The 19,790-nt window shown below is 37.2% G+C and overlaps 3 protein-coding genes across 3 annotated transcripts; all 3 read right to left on the reverse strand.

Moving 5' to 3' along the window:
• Positions 1-2,116: 2,116 nt before the first annotated feature.
• On the reverse strand, positions 2,117-4,476 carry LOC113362625. The gene is made up of 6 exons (XM_026605210.1): positions 3,695-4,476; positions 3,482-3,605; positions 2,927-3,420; positions 2,728-2,818; positions 2,489-2,645; positions 2,117-2,316 (listed from the first exon to the last, which is right to left on the reverse strand). The coding sequence occupies exons 1-6, from the start codon at positions 4,267-4,269 to the stop codon at positions 2,117-2,119; spliced, it is 1,641 nt and encodes a 546-aa protein (XP_026460995.1). The 5' UTR covers positions 4,270-4,476.
• A 3,120-nt stretch (positions 4,477-7,596) lies between these two features.
• On the reverse strand, positions 7,597-12,189 carry LOC113317883 (calreticulin-3-like). The gene is made up of 14 exons (XM_026566006.1): positions 12,021-12,189; positions 10,808-10,915; positions 10,466-10,658; positions 9,872-10,130; positions 9,696-9,752; positions 9,549-9,596; positions 9,310-9,396; positions 9,158-9,215; positions 8,945-9,012; positions 8,531-8,626; positions 8,371-8,427; positions 8,180-8,281; positions 7,932-7,964; positions 7,597-7,836 (listed from the first exon to the last, which is right to left on the reverse strand). Exons 1-14 carry the CDS (start codon positions 12,130-12,132, stop codon positions 7,825-7,827), a joined length of 1,290 nt encoding a protein of 429 aa, XP_026421791.1. The 5' UTR covers positions 12,133-12,189; the 3' UTR covers positions 7,597-7,824.
• A 1,801-nt stretch (positions 12,190-13,990) lies between these two features.
• On the reverse strand, positions 13,991-18,958 carry LOC113317873. The gene is made up of 6 exons (XM_026565997.1): positions 18,456-18,958; positions 18,099-18,167; positions 16,970-17,941; positions 16,532-16,804; positions 16,211-16,302; positions 13,991-15,417 (listed from the first exon to the last, which is right to left on the reverse strand). The coding sequence occupies exons 3-6, from the start codon at positions 17,891-17,893 to the stop codon at positions 14,526-14,528; spliced, it is 2,181 nt and encodes a 726-aa protein (XP_026421782.1). The 5' UTR covers positions 17,894-17,941; positions 18,099-18,167; positions 18,456-18,958; the 3' UTR covers positions 13,991-14,525.
• Between the last annotated feature and the right edge of the window lie 832 nt (positions 18,959-19,790).

Below are 19,790 nucleotides of genomic sequence, written 5' to 3' on the forward strand. Positions count from 1 at the left end.
ACAGAAGTCAGAAGCAGATTTGTATCCAGACGCGCTAGAAATTCTTCGGACTTTTCGACTTTCAAAAGTCAAAAGTTAATTTATGAATTTTATATCCTGACATGCTATAAATTGTTCCTATTGTAGTTAATTTCGCAAAGATCTTGTCGAGATTCTTGGTTTCGGTCAACGGCCAAAACGAGTCCACTCTTTACAGAGCGGTCAACAACCTTGTCATGTTTTCTACTCCCTCCATACCACATATATAGGCGGAGGGGGACAATTCTCTTAGATTAAGAAAATTGTTTTGGAATCATAATTTTCATACCTTTTCTTGTTTTACCCTTTGTCTTATTCCTAGTACAATTTTCCATACATGGTAAATGAGGGTATTTAGAAAAAAATTCATCTTGGAAATAGGACTTCGCCTATCTAGTGGTACAAATGAAAATCAAAATTCCGCCTATATAATAGGCACGGAGGGAGTAGTTCCTAGGGGCTGTTTGTTTTCAGTGGTTGTGTAGTCTTGAACTTTGACTACTACCCATGAGATGTTAATGCTAGCAACTACTGCCGTAAGTGTACCAGTGTGGTGTGGTTGGAATTTTGATTCATCATCTTCTGACTCATTACATTTTACTCAAAATGATACTACTTATTTTTCTGGAATAAATGATAGTCACTTCGTTCTAAATTAGTTGTTTATTTAAGGTTTACGAAAGCATCAAGGAATTAAAATTATTTATACATGAACCCTCGATCCTCCAGATTACTTGTTTAATTTATTAGTTTTTACTTCCTTTTTGATCGAATATTCAAAAATTGAAGCCGATTTGCTTATCAGTAAAAGAGAAAACATGGAAATTTTTTAGTATGCTTTTGCTAAATAAACATTATTGATATAATTCAAGTGGGACAATACTAAAAATATCGTTTTTCCTGAAACGAAGTTACAAAATATAATAAAGGAAGTTACTAAAAATATCGCTTTTCTGGTATGTATATAATAAACATTATTGATAAAAACAGTATCGCTTTACCTAAAACGAAATTACAAGATATTTTGAAAAAAAAAATTGGGCTTTTTAATAAAGTAACCACCTTTTTGAACCATATTTAAGAAACTGGCCGTTTTTTTGAATCTTTATATAAACTGGCCGATATTGACATTTTCCATCCCGTTTTTTTCAAAAAACGGATTTAGGTAGTTAACTGGCTATGTGGCAGTTAACCTGCTAGGTAAAAGACGACTTAACCCTCGTCTGAGTTCGTAACCAAACCAGTATCGAGTCAACTCGGTGACTCATTGCAACGGTCGGATTTGTAACGGTCGGATTTGTAACGGTCAGATTCAGCTTCATTCATATAAATTAGGCCCTGCAGAGAAGAACCATATTATTTGTCATACTCAACAGATCAAAAAAATAAAAATAAATAAGACATGAGCCAAAATGAAGTAAACTCTCCAGGCAGCAGTAGCAGCAGCAAGGTAAGATTAAGATTAAAACAACCCCTAATTCCATGTTCTATCTGTGCACAGGGAATTCATGATCCAAAGGTATGTCCTTGGATTTATTCCAGGTGAAAATATATACAATGTAATGGTATAAGGCAACTATTGTGTTCAAAAGCAAAAGAAACAAACGAAAAAATGTTTTTGAAGTGTTCAATTCCAACCTGTCAGTACTTTGAATGGTTTGACGATGCCATCGATCCTGTCAAATGCAAGATGGTGAAATTACCAGTAGAGAATGGTTGTTACGCTTGCGGAGAATCTGGTCATTGCTTCAAAAACTGCCCACTGCAAAATCAAACCTGCAACAAAGATCACTACAAATCAAAGATGGAGATGAAATTTTGCAAGAATGAACACAACAAGAACATAGCATACCTCACTTGTACAGATTGTGACGGTTTTAAATGGGTCTCAGATGAAGTCTTCATTGCTGCAAAAAACAGAATTATGCATTCAAGTTTACAACTTAATGCTATATGTAAGGAACTCAACAATCTGAAAATGTAACCTGGAAATGTACTAATAAACAACCTGCCACTTTTGATTCATCATTAATTCAAGTCTACAAAAGAAAAAAATATCGTCTTCTTAAACACAAAAAATCAGAAAACGGATCTCAAATCATTTCTTCTTAGCCTTTCCATTTCCCCTTCCCTTTCCTTGTTTTATATTCTGAGATACAGATCCAATGCCAAAGAAGTTCTGATAAAGGTTATTTATTGTAGAGGGTGGAGTAGAAGATGGTGCTATAGATGGCAGACTCATAGGTGTTGTGGAAGCTGGAGTAGAAGATGGTGTTGCCAAAGGCTGACTGCCAGGCCCTGTAAAACATTCACCAACAAATGATGCCGTTCTCTTCTTCTTGTTTGACTTAGCTGCACCCCTAACTCCGGTGGTCTGACTTGGCTCTATGTTGCTGAAGGTGAAGCTTTGTGCATCACATTCAGTCCTTTGCCTCTTTGCAGTTGGATTAGATCCCACTTCACCACGCACATGTTCTTTTGTTGTGGTTAGTAACATTTCCACATTTCCCACACCTCCTTTTTGTCTTCTCAACACGAGGTTCATCATAACTTCTTACCCTCTTGCTCTTGGGTCTTCCTGGTTTCCTACTGTGAGGAGGGTTCAAGATCTTCTTGTTCATGTTTGGCTGCAAGAACAAATGCACTTATATCAATGTAGTTGAGAATATAAATAGGGCATATAGTTACAAATTTAAGAAGAAAAAGTACCTGGACCCATTCACTTTTATCATCTAGTGGTGCAAAAGTTGGTGCATATGTGGCCTTATAGTTCTCCACTGAATAGTAATCACTGCAGTACCTGCTCAAGCAGAGTATGTAAAGGTTAGTGCTAGATACATTTAAGGCCTAGAAATTGCATAAATAAGTTCTGAGACAAGGTACAGATTTAAAAAAAGAGAAATCTTACTTTCTCCATTGTGGCCTTATGCTATGCAATGCACTCACTGCATGCATACAGGGGAACCCCCTCAACTGCCACTGCAAACAAGAGCAAGTCTTGGCAAGTATGTTCACTGTGAACACAGAATTCTTTGGACTAGTCACCATATATAACTCTCCAGCCACACAAGGGTCAACACCATAGTCAGTCACAAATTCCAACATTTTCTTAATCAATGTAACAGCAGTAGGAACCAAATTACCATCTACCCATGATGCAGATTCAGTCCTCCTATTGTACCATGTACCCATCACTAAGTTAGCATACATTATTCCTATCATTATAATTGGTTTATTTCTCATCTTGTTGATCATATTGTTAAAAGACTCTGAAAAATTGTTGTTCATATGTTCACAACAGTGAATAGGGTTAAAAAAGGCCCTGGACCATGTAGCAGGATCTTCTCTACTGAGATAAGCACCAGCTGCAGCACTCTGTTTCACAATATTGTCAAAATGTTCCTGCACAGCCAATCAAAAACTAGCTTAACTTGACTGTCAAACAGTGCATAAAACCAATAACAAAGAACTGTTGTGAACTGTCAAACCTGAAAATGTGCTTTTCTTTGTATGCTTTTGCTGCATTCCATAAAGAACTGTATAATTCAAGACCCTTGTAATCCTTCTTGAAATTTTTGTATAAATGTCTGCATTTTAACACATTGCAATTAACATAAGGCTTTATCTGATCTGACAAACAAAAGAAACAAGAAACAAAGTTAGACAAGAAAGTTACCTCCAACAGTATCTGTGGTGATGGCCAGGGAACACTATACCAACAGCTTCCAATAAACCTTTTTGCCTATCTGAAATGAAAGCCACTTTCACTGGATGTGCTAATATTGCATCCTTCAAATGCTTCAAAAAAATGATCCAATTTTCCTTTGTTTCAGCTCTGCATACCATAATTCCTAACATTACTAACCCATTCTGTCCATCAAGTGCAGTTGCAGCCATCAATACTCCCCCATATTCCCCTGTTAGATGGCAGGCATCAAGCCCTATAACTCCCCTGCATGCTTTTCGCCAACCCCTCATTGCAGGTTCAAATGAGAGTGTCATGCTTTCAAAGGTGTTATTCACTGTGTCAAAAGTGAACTTAGCAACAGACCCATCATTGCATTTAGTAAACATCTTGCAGAATGCTGGTACTTCATTGTAACTTTCTTTATAGTTCCCATATAATGACTCTAAAACTAGATTCCTAGCCTTCCATGCACACTGATATGGTATATTTACTCTCTTTTCAGCTAAGAAGTCTTCCTTGATTTTATAAGGGTCTGGAACAACTTTTTTAGGCTTATTCTTCATCTGATCAAGAACAAAATCCTTTACAAAATGAGGATCAGCAGATCTATTCCTATTTTGGGGATCCCCTTCACACTTATGTTCCAAATTCACTTTCCTAAGAACAAAAGTCTTCTCACCCTCTTTCTTGCTAGCATACACAAACCAAGGACAATCATGTTCTGTTTTAAACCTACACTCAGCCTTAATTCTAGAGGGAGCACTTCTATCCAAAATAATTGACACTTATTAAGAACACAATAACCCCTGAGATGTTTCTTAAATGCTTCCTTATTTGCAAATCTAGTTTTTACCTCCATTTTGCTAGGATCTACTGGAGTAAAAACTTCTTCTTCAGGGAAAAGATCTACATCATGCTCACCCTTCATGTACTGACCAAAATCATCATCAAAGTCATCCATGTAAGCAGGTCTTTCATCCACATCCTTACCTGCACATTCAAGATCAACATCAGTACCATATAATAAGTTACAAATTATAATAAATGAAATCAGTTATAAATGAAATATACCTTTTTCTTTGCCTTCTTTTCTCCTTCTTCTTCTTCTTCTTCTTCTTCTTCTTCTCTTCTTGTTCTTCTTCATCTGACCCATACTCAATGTCTTCATCACTGTCATATACTGGAGGAGCTTCTGGATTCTCAATTGGGTGACATTCATCTTCTTTGGTGTTTTCCAGCTGAATATTGTCCACATCTTCAACAAACTTAACTTCATTTGTAGCTTTTGACTGACTGCAACCACTGCTACTAGCCTGAGAATGTTTGGACATGGGCACATCCATGAAACTCAGCTTTCTTGATGCACCTTCAACTGATTTATCCACACTATTTAGCCTTGGGGATCTTCTAGGGGTGGTTCCCTTACTAACTGTCTTCTTCTTTGGTGTAGTCTTTGGAGTCCCAAACACTGTGTCTTTCATCCCCATCCACAAACATATACATCCATCCTCATTTACAAAAGAATCCTCCCAAAAATTATCAAAATCATCATTGTTTAACAATGGCAGTGGCAGACATTCTTCCTTAAACCAATATAAATTAAACTTCTCTTTAACATCCATAGACAAACCCTTATACACCATATACTTAAGTGTCATCAACTCTGTTTCATCTCTATGGCAATCAGGAAATACCAAAGTCTCATTCTTTGGCTCCGCATATACTGATATTCCTAAATTTGAACTGACTGCAACACAAATGAAACAAAATCAGATATAAACCTATGAAAACCCAATGAAAACCTAATTAAGCAATATTACTTAAAATCAAACACCCAATCACGAAAATTAAACCCCAATTAAACAATAAAAATTTGGTTTCAAATAAACCCTAATTACAAAGGAAAAAAAACAGAAACCCTAAAAATCAATCGATCAATTAAATCAATTAACTATCAATACAATGATTTTCATCATATATTAAGTCACGGGTTTCGTTAATCTTACCTTGATTCAGACTGTTTCAATCCCAGTTTGTACCTCATCTTCACTGTATCACCACTATCTCTGAATCCCTAAATATGTAGAACTTTTCTTCCAAATACACTCTGGTCTTTCACTAACATCTATGTCTTCAGCAAAAACAACTTCAATAACATCAGTTTTCTTTTTCTTTTCAAACAGCTTCAATACCTAACCTTAAGAGAAGAGAACGAGGGAGAAAGAGAAAGTGTGGTGAGAGATTACACCACACGCGTCTTTAAATGGGCAAGGGCACAGTCGTAAATTCTCCTACCGAGTTTGACTTATTCAACGCAGCTGGCCGATCTGGTGGGTCCAGGTATCAACTCTAACAGAAAGGCCAGTTTGTAAAAGAATTTAAAAGCTTGGCCGGTTTATTAATTATATGGTTTGAAGCAGGACACTTTATTAATTTGCCCAAAAAAAATTTCCATTCTAGATAGATACGTGGCCATCCAGTCAAGTTCATAACGAAACATCAGATAGTAGTTCTATACATGCCCCCTCTTTAAACAACATAAAAATATAGGGTGGGTCCCGCCGTCTTTGGAATTAGCAGCGGCCTTCTTTTGGACCTCACAAATGGAACTATGTGAGAGGATTGTTTTTAATTTTTAGGAAAAAAATAAATAAATAACTTGACATCTGACTCGATACAAGTCAGATTCAGATTACGAACCAGATTCAAATAAACAAAGTGTAAACTTTTACTCGTAATTTCTGAAAATAATTGCAAGTGAAAATCCTTGAAAAGGATGAAAAGACTGACCGACCAGATGTGAGATTTCATTAATTATTTCAGCAGATATATTGGTAGTTGTGAATGACTGTTTATTTCTCAAACATATTGTTTTTGGTTGATGCCGATGGCTAGCAAAACTGTTGTTTTCAGTCGATACAGATGGCAATGGAAATGTAGCTAAGATGTCCTTTTTGGTTGACGCTGTCATGTGTATCTTACTTGACATATGTAATGAGTCGGATGTTATATTAATTATACTACTTATGTTCAGACTCAAGATGATACTACTTAGCTAAGATGTCCTGGACATAAAATGAGCTTCTACGGTTGGAACTAATCCAAACCTGGACGTAAAACTACATGAAAATAAAATTATACAGTTGGAATTAATCCAAACCTAGACATGAAATCACCTGCGATTTTTAAGTTTTTATTTTAATTAAAGGCTAGACATTTTGTATATGTGTTAGGATATCCCATAACCATTATTTTGGACATTAAGAATCCAACTGAAGTCCCCTCTATTGGAGTGTGACGCCCCAATAATAGCCTCCCTTTTAATATAGACTGAGCCGCAGCCAGTGCAGCATATAATGTGTACTGGTTTTGGGCGGCAGGACTAACTTGTCGGTGTGTAGAGTGGAATTAGACAGACACCTATATCCACCATAAGCCATAAATACTTGCAACTACCAGATAAGTGTACCGTTGAATTCCAAAGTTGTGTCAACTGTGCTTGGCAACTCGTTAAATGCTACTCGAGGCCACCAGTGCTCTACATCTTCGGGATGGACACGGTGTGAATTTCACATTCTGAGGTTCTTAGTTTTCACTTAAGAGTGAAGTTTTCTGCACAAGCCGCCATTAATGTTGACGGGTATACAAAGATGGAATAGACCAAGTACTGTAATATACATACACACAGGTTCCACACGGGATTCCACAGTCTGTAAAACATAAAGTGATACTCAAAATGTAGTCGCTTTAGGTGACTGACCAACTTCTTGATGTGTAATGTCTATGTTAGCGGAAGTACTTTCAATTAGTAGTCTATAAAATGGGTCTGAACATCGTAATCATGTCTTTAGTTTAAGATTAAATGGATCTGAAATTGTGGACATTCATCGTGCTCAACCAAAATAATTGACTGTGGATTAATCAGAGTGGCAATACAGTGGAGTTGTTTAAGGTACCAGTTGATAAAAAGCGCAATTCAGATAGACATGAATCGATTTAAGTACTACTAATGTTACAACAACAATTTTGCACCATAAGTTTTAGTGGAACAATGCTGATTCAGAACGGTGGTTTGAGACTGGATATTATTTATTTCACTTTCATGGGAACACCAGAACTCAGAGTTCATCCTGCAATACAAAAAGAATGCGCATGATTAGGAGTTCAACTATTAGATAACATTTATATTCAAAAGAATTTGGAAATGTTGTCATGAATTGCTTACATGGTAATCATTCATGTAATCACGGCGATCATGCTGCAAAGCATTTCTCAAGAGTTAGAATTTGGCAGAATTTAGATACCAGAAATGACAACAAAAGTAACCATAGTAATGGGATTACTTCTAAGAGAACCACAAAAACTTCTAAAATTTAAAACGGACAACTCCAGACAGTTAAGTACTTGTATAAGAGTATACCAGAAATAGATTTGAATCCAAATACTTAGATCAAAGAACGTGACGAAACATACCCTTCTGTATTTATCCCTAGCATGTTCCCTGTCTCTGTATCTTCGGTCATGACCCCTCTCTCTCCTCCTTTTTTCACCCTCTTCTCTTGCTTGTTGAGCTTCCTGCACATGCAATTGCCAAAAATCTGAGAACCGAGAAAACAGAGAAAAATCTTAAATGCACAAGGTCATTGTCTATAAACTATAATCACCTCTTCTTCACGAGCTCTTCTTACTTTCTCTGCTTCCTCAAAGGCTTCTTTTTCAGCCTGCAACGCACAATTTAAGAAAATGAAATTCTGACAATAATCACTATGGGACGAGATTTAGGAGTTAGGAAGAGAGAACACTACAGTTACAGAAATAGCTGACCTCTTTATTCTTGTCAAAGACTTCCTGTGCAACTTGTTTTGCATACTCTGGGTCATCGCAAATCAAAATGTTGTCGTAAACTGAGCCAGCTTTCACCTGCATCGCATTTGATAATTAGACCCAAACATATCAAGCATAGGTATAAGTGTCAATGCATGAAATTTTTGATCCACTTTGATAGGGTTGGACAAAGCAAGCTACATTAGGTCAACCAGCCAATTGACCATTGTAAATCTGACAATAATTTGCAAATCCGCCAAACTTTTCAACAGGAGTAAGTTATACATTTTCCTCGACATATTGAGAAAATGTCGATAATTAAGAGAAAGTGCCAACAAATGATCTTATATGCATCTGAACTGTGAACTTTGAGCTTTTCATTAAATTAGTGATACACATAATAAGTGGTCTAACCTGCCAAACTTCAATCCCGACATACTTGATTGGCTTTAGCACGTAAAGATCAGGATCATCTTCAAACTCTGCATAGATAAACGTAAGAAAAATGGTTAAACTTCAATTTCCCTCTTTCAAGCAAATCTCTATTAGCAGGCCCCAACGTTATTGTAATGTTTCTAGTTAACTGATCTCCCCTCTAATTTAGCTCGCTTAGCATGGCACACATACCTGGGTTATCTATCCATTGAGTCTTCCACTTTCCTTTGTAATTGGGGTTCTTGATTTTCTGTTAAAGCAAATACGCCGTTAATGAGAAATGTTAACTTCACAAGTAATTAACCTTAAAGTTGTTAAATGTTAAAGAAAAATAATGGGCATACCTTGCGCTTCCATGGTCCTTTGTAAGCAGGGTTAGGTATCTTTGGTGCTCTCCATATACCATCTTCGTCTTCATCCCAGTCAGCAGGCTGATCAAAGGCCAGCAACACAAATTCATGTAGTCAGACATACGTTTGGAAAAAGAGAGAATTGCAATGAAAGACTTGCTTGAGCAAAAAAGAGAGCAATCATAAAAGACAGAATCAAGTATAATTTGTGATATTATGAGCAACCAACAGACCTCTTTAGCTTTTGGATCAGGAATTTCGGCTGGAATGGAGTCATAGCCCTGCATATTTCAGCAGATATTAATATAGCCTACTTGACACAAAAAAGTGTAATACGCAAAATGATCAAACAGTTGTTCATCAAATATACAGCATCGTACCTCGGGTTTAACATCATCAGGATCATCGATATACTCCTTCTCCTCCCAGTCTTTCGGCTGTGAGAATAAGACAAGCAGTAATAAGAGACTAAACTACAGTAGGTGTCAAAACGAAGAATGCAACAAAAGAGTAACAAGTGTTTCAACTTAAATTATCAATGAATCGGATATCAAACCTTTTTCGAAGTGACATCTTTAATCCTGCGAGGAGGAAGGATATCCCAATCTGTGTACATGCTTCCCGATTCTCTTTCTCGATTATCAACCAAAACACTATAACTGGCATCAGGCCTCAGTATGAATGTATAAAAATGTGTTAACTTGTCAGTTTCACACTGTAGATCCTTCTTGATAGGATAATTCTGCCCTTGGTAGGAAAGTATAACATGGAGCTTCTTCGTCTGTGAACCACATAGATCTGGCCCAAACATTAAACTGCAGAAAAAAAAAGGGTCATTTAGAACAGCTATCATCAAATATAATTAGCATGATTATAGAAAGTGAAAAGATATCTCAGGTACGGCAAACCACTTCTAGACAAGTTTGAGGAAAGAACAAGTCAACTACTTCGCTTTTCAATTATCAAAATCAAACTAATTAGACTTTCTTAATTTCTTCTGCCACATGCCATGGTAGATTCTGGAGACATTCTTGCTGGAGACAACTACCGTAGCTTACAATTTTGTTTACCCTCATTTCAGTGAGAGAACAGGACATGTGGTTGCCTGTATACAACAGAAAATGCAATAGATGAGAAACTGTATACAGACCTGTAAGGGGTATCACCACCAAATTTCTTCTGATTGACATAACTTGAAAGAAGCTTAATATAACCACCACCACATTCGATGTCTTGCTCTAACTTTATAGAATATTGGACCACCAAAGTTCTGTTTTTGTTTGAAAACTCTGGTATCTTCGCAGATATTGCGAAATGCCTGGCATCAGTAGATGTCATAAGACCTGCAAAATATTCCTCTCATTATAAATTCAACATGTTGTATACTGCACCAGTTACTTGCCTATCATATGAAGATTCGGTATGTAGCTTTTGCATGTCTAATGTCCAACATAAATTGGAGTTGTTTTTCAAACAAATATGCAACACATACCTTTATCGTCAGGATCACCAGACCATGTTCCTGCTGTGTGTTTAAATGAACCAGCTTTTCCTTCACTCCTCTTCCAATCGGACTTGACCCAACGACTTGCCCAACCATCTATTGTTTATGTCAAAAGCAGTTAACACATCAATCAAAGTTAGTTATAACGAAAGAGCAATACCATTACTCATAAAAACCAATACATAAACTTGAACTATACATAGTGTTATTCAATTCAAAATGGTTAACCAATGACACCGGCACATATGCGAGGCTGAACTAACCAAGCCTAGACTCCACTGATCAGACAAGTTTACTATTCCAGATGTTAGGTGCAGAAGATAATTGGAGTTTCATGGTTTGGAAACAGAAAATTTTCCCAAAGAAGACAGCTAATCCATGTAGATAAACCAACTCAATTTCAAATTACACAAGCGAACTATTAGAGATTCAGCAGCTGATTTAGCCTGGGATTATGTCAAATGCCATGACCCATAACTACAACCACACATCATCTGCCGTCTCACATGGTTTACTAAAGTGCCAACAAAATCTGGTCATAATCTCAAGTGCAATTTTAAAGACACATCTCTAAAGTCCGTCCAAATGACACTCGATTTTGATTGGCTACATTCAAGCAAGCTAGAAAAAACACTACCGAGCCTCACTCTGCAATTCAAATAACCATCCAAAACCAAATGTCACGTGAACACACTTTAGAGGTATGTCAATAAAATCAAACTCACTCTCTTTAGTGTTTGATACAAGTTACAGAAACCGAAGGATTTTCGATCATTCGAACGAACCAAACCATAGAAAGCTATAGAAATCTAACTTTTCCAAGCAAATCAGTTACATCTGTAAGTTCAATCAGACCAATTACTCCAACTAAACATGCTATATAAATATGAACACGCCTACATAATTAAGCTGAAACTTCCCAAAATGTTTTTCAATGCAAAATCCTACTAAAAAAAAATCCTCAAGAAACCCAGTAATGAACTCCACCAAAACATTATACCCTAATTTAGAAGAAACAAAAATTCATCATGGTTTTGTTTCAAATTAGAGTTCAAAACTTGGTATGTTAAAGGATGTTTTTTCCAGAAGTACAACTTAGCATAACCAATTCTTGATCAGATAAAAAGCATGGAAGTAGCAGAAATACTAATTAAGTGAGCTGAAATTGAAGTTATAGAGATAGAGTTAGTGAGAATTATACCTTCAAATCTCTCTTCAAAAATAACCTCTGAAACAGCAAAATGAAATGAGGAGTGTAGACTAAGTAAGATTAGTAACAGCTGAAATCCAGGAATTAGGGCAATTTCCGCCATTTCCGGGTAATCGGTAAGTGCAACTCAGATCCTAGTAGCATATTATAGAATTTCTTGTAAATATAAAGCCTTCAAATGTCAGATAAATTACAGTAACTGCCACTTCATATAGCCTGAGAGGCTCCAAGAGTCGGGGCTGCACAAACCCGACTCAACCCACCGACCCAACCCACACCCGCCTGAAATTACCCACACCCGACCCAACCCACCTAGGAGCGGGTCGATTATGGGTCACAACATCAAAACCCATAGTATTGTGGGTCGACTATGGGTCAAAGTTTCCCTCACCCGACCCAACCCACCTAAATATTTCTTAGTTAATATTAACCCTTAGATTACCTATCCTTGATGAATCACAACCGTTGAAGTAGTGATATATAGTGCCTAAACCTAAATCGCTAACTTCACTTCAGTCTTCACTTCTTCAATCACTTCCTTGAATAGTCTTTTATCTTTTGAGCTTCGAACAATTGAACTCATTTCTTGTAATTTGTATGCACTTCGCAACTTTGCACCAACTTCTTACTTCTCTGGATTATAATTATCATTTGTTTACACTTGACTTGGGGTCAGTTCTTTAATTGTCATCTGTAAGAGTCTTAGGTAAGTTTGTAACTTTTTTTTTTGATGCAATGTAACTGTAATGTGTATTTTATGGTGGGTAACCCACCACCCACCCGATCCAACCCATTGTAATGTGGGTCGGGTGAAAACCGACCCATTGTTATGTTGGGTTGGTTGTGGGTGACAACTTCTGCTATCCACCATCAGTGGGTTGAGTGGTGGGTGAGGCCAAACCCGACCCAAAACGACCCATGTGCAGCCCTATCCAAGACCTATACTAAGATGGAATTTCAGAGGATGGTGTTTACGTAATTTGAGGATTATAAGAGGGTAATGATGAGAAGAAATATTCCGGTCAAATTCTTGGTTGTGGTGGTGCAGTTGACTTTGAAAGTCTTTGGAACGTTATTGATACTTCAAAGACAAAGACCGTGTGATTCGTCAAGGACCAATGATATTCATATGCGGTGTTGGCGAGGCCATCCTCATTGGATGGATATTAGTGTGGGAGGCAATTACTATGATGCTGGAATTCATTTCTATCATATGTTTGTGAGCCAATCGTACCCAATTGTTGGTTTATCATAATGACATGGGTGTGCATTTTCATGGTACATGACTTTTGGGTGATGAATTATAATTTGGATTTTGTTGGATATCAGAAATAGAAGTCAGTCTTACAGGTCGAGAGTAAAAACAATTTGCTTCATTAAAAACCGACTTTTCTGCTGTTAGAAGTCATTCTAATTACTAAATTAACTTTTGAGTTTTATTTTCAGAAATCGAAAAGTAAGTGTTCTCTGTACAGGCTATAAGCAATTGCTGGATCCCATGGCAAAACATGATTTATACGAGTCACCATAGGCGATTCTGAGAAAAGGTGCATGGGTTACGTGATCACAGTGCAGATTTTGGATACGATGATTCTGGGTTTGTAAAAATGTAAGAAGTTGGATATTCTTTTGGTGTATTCTGCCTAGTACAATGATAGTTGATGAGATTTTACTGTTACTAGGTAATTTTTCAGAAATTACCATTCTTAAGTTTCTTGGCAAAAAGGGTAGGCTCACACTTAATTTCCACAACCAAATGATGGAAATGATTCTTCTACCTGAAAGCTCTGACTCCACTAAGCATTTGTTCAAGCTTGCTCAACAACCATTGCCCAACAAAAAAGTTCAGCAACTGCAGCAGCCTTTGAACACTTTCCTGGTGCAAAACCAAAAATCAAATACAACCAACAGCTTTTTTTGCAGGCTTGTTAGAAAGTGCAAAAATAATCGGAACAGAGTCGGGTTCTTTCAAAAGCAGTTAAGAAGAAGCACAATACAAATCTCTCTTTACATTCAAGTTAATATGTCATAATTAAAACTCTCTTCTATATCTAATAAGCAAACCAAATACTTTCGAGCAATCTTTTGCCATCAAATAAAATTATAACCAATCATATTTACCCAAAACCACAAAATAAGAAGAAGAAGAAGAAGAAGAACGAAAGAGGTAACTGTATATACACAATGCAGAACTAGTTCCTTTTTACTTGACCATCTTCCCTGGTAAGTTTTGAACTGTTCACGTGAATTACTGTGTGTCAGTGTCGTTTCTGTGCTTGGGCACAACTACAGTTCATCGCCAACAAAATAATCATCCAAATCCACCCACAGGCATGAATTCAGGGAACTATCAGTTACTGCAATGCAACTGATGAAAGAACCAACACAAGGGTTGAAGCCATCAAACATTTCATGTGGCAATTGGTGATTCTTTCCTCATTTGCACAGTGTGGCCCTTGCTGAAGCAATATAATACTTACTCATCAAGTTACCTTGTCACCTCCTTGTTTTTGTTTCTGGTGTTCGGTTTGAAGGTGGTGTTGTTTGAGTTCCACCACCGAGTGCAACCGCAGCAGACTCTACATGAGTGAGAAGGTACTCGTAGATCTTCTTTCTTAACCTATCAGCTGTATCGGCTGAAATTCTTGGACCTTCAAAACCCTCCTTTCCCAATCCAATCTCATCTAACCAGTCATTTACACTCTTCAACTGAGTCAGCATGCCTGCAATTTGACCATTATCTGATAATGACGAGGAATCCACATCAGCATTCAAGAATCGCTCAACAAACCCTAAGAACCACTCTTGAGACTCAACTTGCAACATTTGGGCCATGTCCACTGCCTCATCAAGACCATTCCCTGGGGTCCATTCAGGTGGAGGTGGGGCGGCTGGCTTTGGACGGATTGAAAGACCATCGACGGATCGGCGAGGTGTTCCTGGTGTGCCCAACTTAGAACCATTAGCTGAACGAGTTTTTGTTAGCACCTTCGTCGCCACGTTCTTCAACGAGTTCTCAAGGACTAGTATTTGCTTAGTGCCTGAGGAAGTACGATTGCTTTGGGCTGGAGACGAAGCTGGAGTGGAATTGGTATTGGTATTGGAGTTGGAGTTGGAGTTTTTGTTATACACTGAAAAGGATGATAAGTCGGTGGCCAAAGCAGCTTGAACCCATGAAGTTGCCTGTCTACGCCTATCTGATGACAGCTTCAGCACTTCTTTTGGAAGCTCATTTTCAGGATCTGGTGATGATCCGGCTGGAACTGTTTTTGATAGCGAATCTGCAACTAAACGAGCTTTGATAAGACTTGAATGAAGACTCAAGAACTGCTCCACCGCAGGTTGTGGGTTATCCTCCTTAGCAGATGAATTTAACTCGGCATATATGCTGCAAAGAAAATTGCCAAGGATATCAACTTCTATGTACTGCGCCATATATAAAATCCACCAGAAATAATCATATCATATCATGGACTCTGAAAACCTAAATTCACAAAGCAAAGAACAGGATTCATAGCAATGTTCAAAGGTGTCCAAACATTTAAGAAACAGCTGCCAGGGTGTTGCATGTTTAGACAGTTTAGTGAAGCAACAGGAGCACATCATTAGAGTTTATTGGTGAAGGCTAACATTATTGCGTCAATTTCCACATTCCGACTTCACTATGCTACATTTTCAAAGAAAAGTGTGCTTCTAGAACTTCTGAGCTCTAAAATTTTTGTTATGCTGATCACATTAATCTTTCAGAAGTTTTGGTTACCACCTTTGAGGTAGGCGAATCACAACCAGTTTACCCATCTGCTTCCAGTATGTGATCCAAATTCTAAGTGGTGTTATTTGAGCCAGGACACAGGAACATATCTAAACCAACTTATCAACTAGGGAAGTTCGGTCACTGAATACTCAAAATTCAGATCTCCTAAAGATTTTATACAAATGTGAGAATGCTCATGTAATATGAGAAGGATGGAATTTTAAAAATGCCGACAAACCAAATCACTAATCTGCGGGTCGTCTTTTGGGAATTAGCTTTCAATTTGCTATTTTCCTCTGATGTTTGTATAACATGGCTATGAAGCTCAATTACTGTGTTGTATCAGATGATATCAGAGTTTTGATAAAAGACATGAATTTCGGCTATTGAGTGATTCCCAAACTAAATAAATCTGTTGTATAGTTACCTCAAGCACCGAATCAAGCTCTCTGCAGCAGAAGCTTCTTGCATGGCCTCAACAGCAGCAAATTCTGCAGCATCTCTCTGCTTTAAAACTTCCTGAAATGGATTTGACGTAAGAAGTGGAATTAACAATCAGCATTCATTGGTATTAACCGAAGTATTCACAAGTATGGTTTATCATCTGGTGATGAACTTTCAAGAGGTTAAACGCCTACAAATACTGATAACAATACTGGAGTGAACACACTAACAAGGTGAATGAATGTACTAACGAGAGAGGAGATAAAAGATATCGAGGAATTATCTAATTAAAAAAAAATTGTACCTTGCCAAGCTTTGCAAGTGACGACGGTAAGGAAGACCATGAAACAGTTCCATCAGTCAATCTTCTACTACTGCTGGAAACAACCTTGACCAAATTCGAGGGAAGTCCATTACTAGCAACTTCTGAAGCTCTTTTTCCGACAGAAGCCCGTTGTTTACTTATCTTATCAGAATCATCCATATTTCCATTTGTGGCGACTTTCCTAGGTGTCTGGACCTTATTCTCCTCTTTTTGTGATGGTTTATCATTTGCTGACGTTTTTTTCTTGGGAACCTGTTAATCCCAGAACGCAAGACAAGATGAGTATGGCAAAAAATGTACATGGTTGCATCGATACGCATGCTATTCCTACAAGGATGTCAATCGTACCATTTTATTGTCGTGACTATCTAATTAAGGAATCATAATAAAAAGAAAAAGAAAAAAAGCCGGACTTACAGAAATGCTCCTAACTTCAGCTTTCAAATCATTCTTGGCTCCTTTTGAGCTCGAATTTTCCCTACCCTTCATCTCGGCACCTCCTTCCCAGCTTCTTCTCAAAGCCTTAGAACCCAAATCATACCCATTAATCAAATTCCCAACTGGGTTTCCCGAAGACGACTTCCTTCCCGTTGTAGTCACCTTAAGGGCTGAAGCTGCTTTCTCCATCAATGTCTGACCTGCTGATTTCTTTGCATGTTGTTTGACCCCATTTGAGAACTTCTCAAACGAAGCAGGCACTGAATAACAACTTGACGGAGATGATGGGATTCTTGAATTAGACGACTTTGGCCTGGTTGATGAATCCTTCTTCTCTACCGAATTCGTAGTAGGTTTCGACATAGACCTAGACCTATCAAGGGGTTCTTTCTTCTTATCTGAATCGTCATGTGAAGAAATCCCATTCACTTTAATCGGCTTGATTTTTTCCTTATCCCCATGATTACTCGAGCCTCTAGATGGTGTCTTAGTTTTCTCTACAGGGTTTGACCCAGACGAATTAAGGAAACAAAGAGAATGTGTTGCAACTAAATCTTCAGGAGTACCTATACAAGGATGACGACCGGGGACAGGTCTTACCCCTTGGAGTAGTGGTACAGGCGAAGCAGCCTCAAGGCGTTCAACATGAATAAACTGACCCAATTGAAGCTTATCACTTAGAATCAAATCATCATGTTCATCTGGCAGCGCAACATAAGTTGCATGTGAAGAATCTGATACCTTGAGATAAAATCCTTTGTTGGTAAATAAGTCGGCACCTGCAAGCGCAGGAACAATGCCAACAACTTGAAGTAGTGACGAACGATGCTCACCAGCAACCTTAACATCTGTGTTCATATGCTGTAAAAGCTTTAAAAGAACACCCGGAACTAATGTCGCCATTTCCAAAACGCATTACTTTACTAATCACAAATTATGTAATTCAACAACCTAAGCAACAAAATTCACACACATCAGAACTCAAATTCCAAATAACTCAATCAAATTGCGTAAACACCGAACCGAATCATGAAATCATGGGATTGTCATCTATGATCAGTGTAACTGTAATGGGCAAAATGAAGAACAAAAAAAAAATGGGTCTTACCTCCTCAGCACCCTCAGATCTGATAACTGTGTAAACTTTTGAATTTCAAAGGGAATTTATTGCTGCTCTCTGCAACCAATAAGATCAAACAGTTAATTAGAATTTCAGAAACATTTAATGAATAAATCAATCAAAAAACAACAAAAAAAGATTCTAAAAATTTCCAAAAAATGAAAAACACTTCACTAGAAAAATCAAAACCCAACTATTCCAATTTGGGTAGTATTCTCTTTATTGATTGCAGCATCTATTAAATTCTTCAACTAAAAAACCCAGAAAATTAAAAACAACACTGATTCAACAAAACCCAAAATGAATAAAAACCTAAAATAGAAATCAAGAAAACCCAATACTCACCAAATGCAACTCCATTCAGCAATGGAAAAATGCTTCAAACTTTATTGATTTTAACACCAACCCAGAATATGAGATTAGGGTTTGATGCATTACAGCTCAAGCAACCACCACCACTCCAAGAAGTAAGAAAAAAGCAATCTCTTTAATAAGTTATGGGAAGGGGTACAAGGAGGAGATGAGAGAACCTGGAGAAAGAGATGGAACTGAACAGAACCAAAAAATGAAAGTAGAAAAGAGATTTGTTTGAGTTTAATGAATGATGAACCACAACTCTCCTCTTAATTGAATGATTGTAACAAGAAAAACAGAGCTGTCACAAGAAATCTGACACCCCTCTGACACTTTATTTTTTTTTATTTATCTGATTTCATTTTTTTTAACAACAGAAATTCAGACTTGGAGAAAAAAATCTTGGGTTTTGATTGGATTTCAATCTGAGTTCAGAGCTACAAAAATAATCACAGAAAAACAAAAAATTAGTATAAGAGAAGTGAAAGAACTAGTGAGGGTGGGAGGGAGGGAGATACTAGCTTTACAGAGAATAATTTCTTGTCTTTAAGCTTTAGTTTTTTCTGATTTTTTCATTAAATTATTTGTGAATTAATTAATTAATTTTTTTTTTAATATAATAATTTGGGAATTATGGTGGATTTATTTAATATGCATGTGAATGGGAGGCATGTGGACGGTTAACAGCATTGTCGGCTGAACTTAAGTTTAAGAGATTCCGGCAAGTTGGGAGTTTACTACCGGAAAGTGTGATTCCGGTGGAGAGATATTTTACTATTTTAGTTGACTAGTCTATTTATTTGACTCGTGCTTCTCAAAAAGTTGACTGGATTTTTATCTTGAAAGGAGATTTGTGATGAATTTGTGAATGTGATTAATAGGGGTAGGTATTAGGATAGATATTGAAGAAGAAATATCAAAATCAGCTAAAGAATGTTAACATAGGTAGACTAGAGAGATACCTATGTCATTGTGGTGGGGTGCTCCTAATGTAGGGGACCCTTTTTACACCATGAGAAATAGTTGGTGTTACCGTCACTAAGTCAGCTGCCCATAACCAATGAGGACCTAAAATCATGTGAATCATGTTGGGATTCTTATGAGAAGGTTCAATTCATTGTGAATCAACTTTACCAAATGCAATGTTGTTGAGTTGTTTGCCAAGTGTGATGTTGTTAAATTGTTTGGTGTTGTCTTCAAAAGCCCCCGTCATTTAATTTATGAAAAATCTTGAAAACTGGATTGATTAGTTATTGATCTTGATGTATGTGTCTTGTGTAATCATATTAGATTGTTTCGGTTTGCTCTTAACATCCTAAACATGAC

The sequence above is a fragment of the Papaver somniferum genome, chromosome 1, assembly GCF_003573695.1.
Source record: "Papaver somniferum cultivar HN1 chromosome 1, ASM357369v1, whole genome shotgun sequence".
NCBI classification, from domain to species: Eukaryota; Viridiplantae; Streptophyta; class Magnoliopsida; order Ranunculales; family Papaveraceae; genus Papaver; species Papaver somniferum.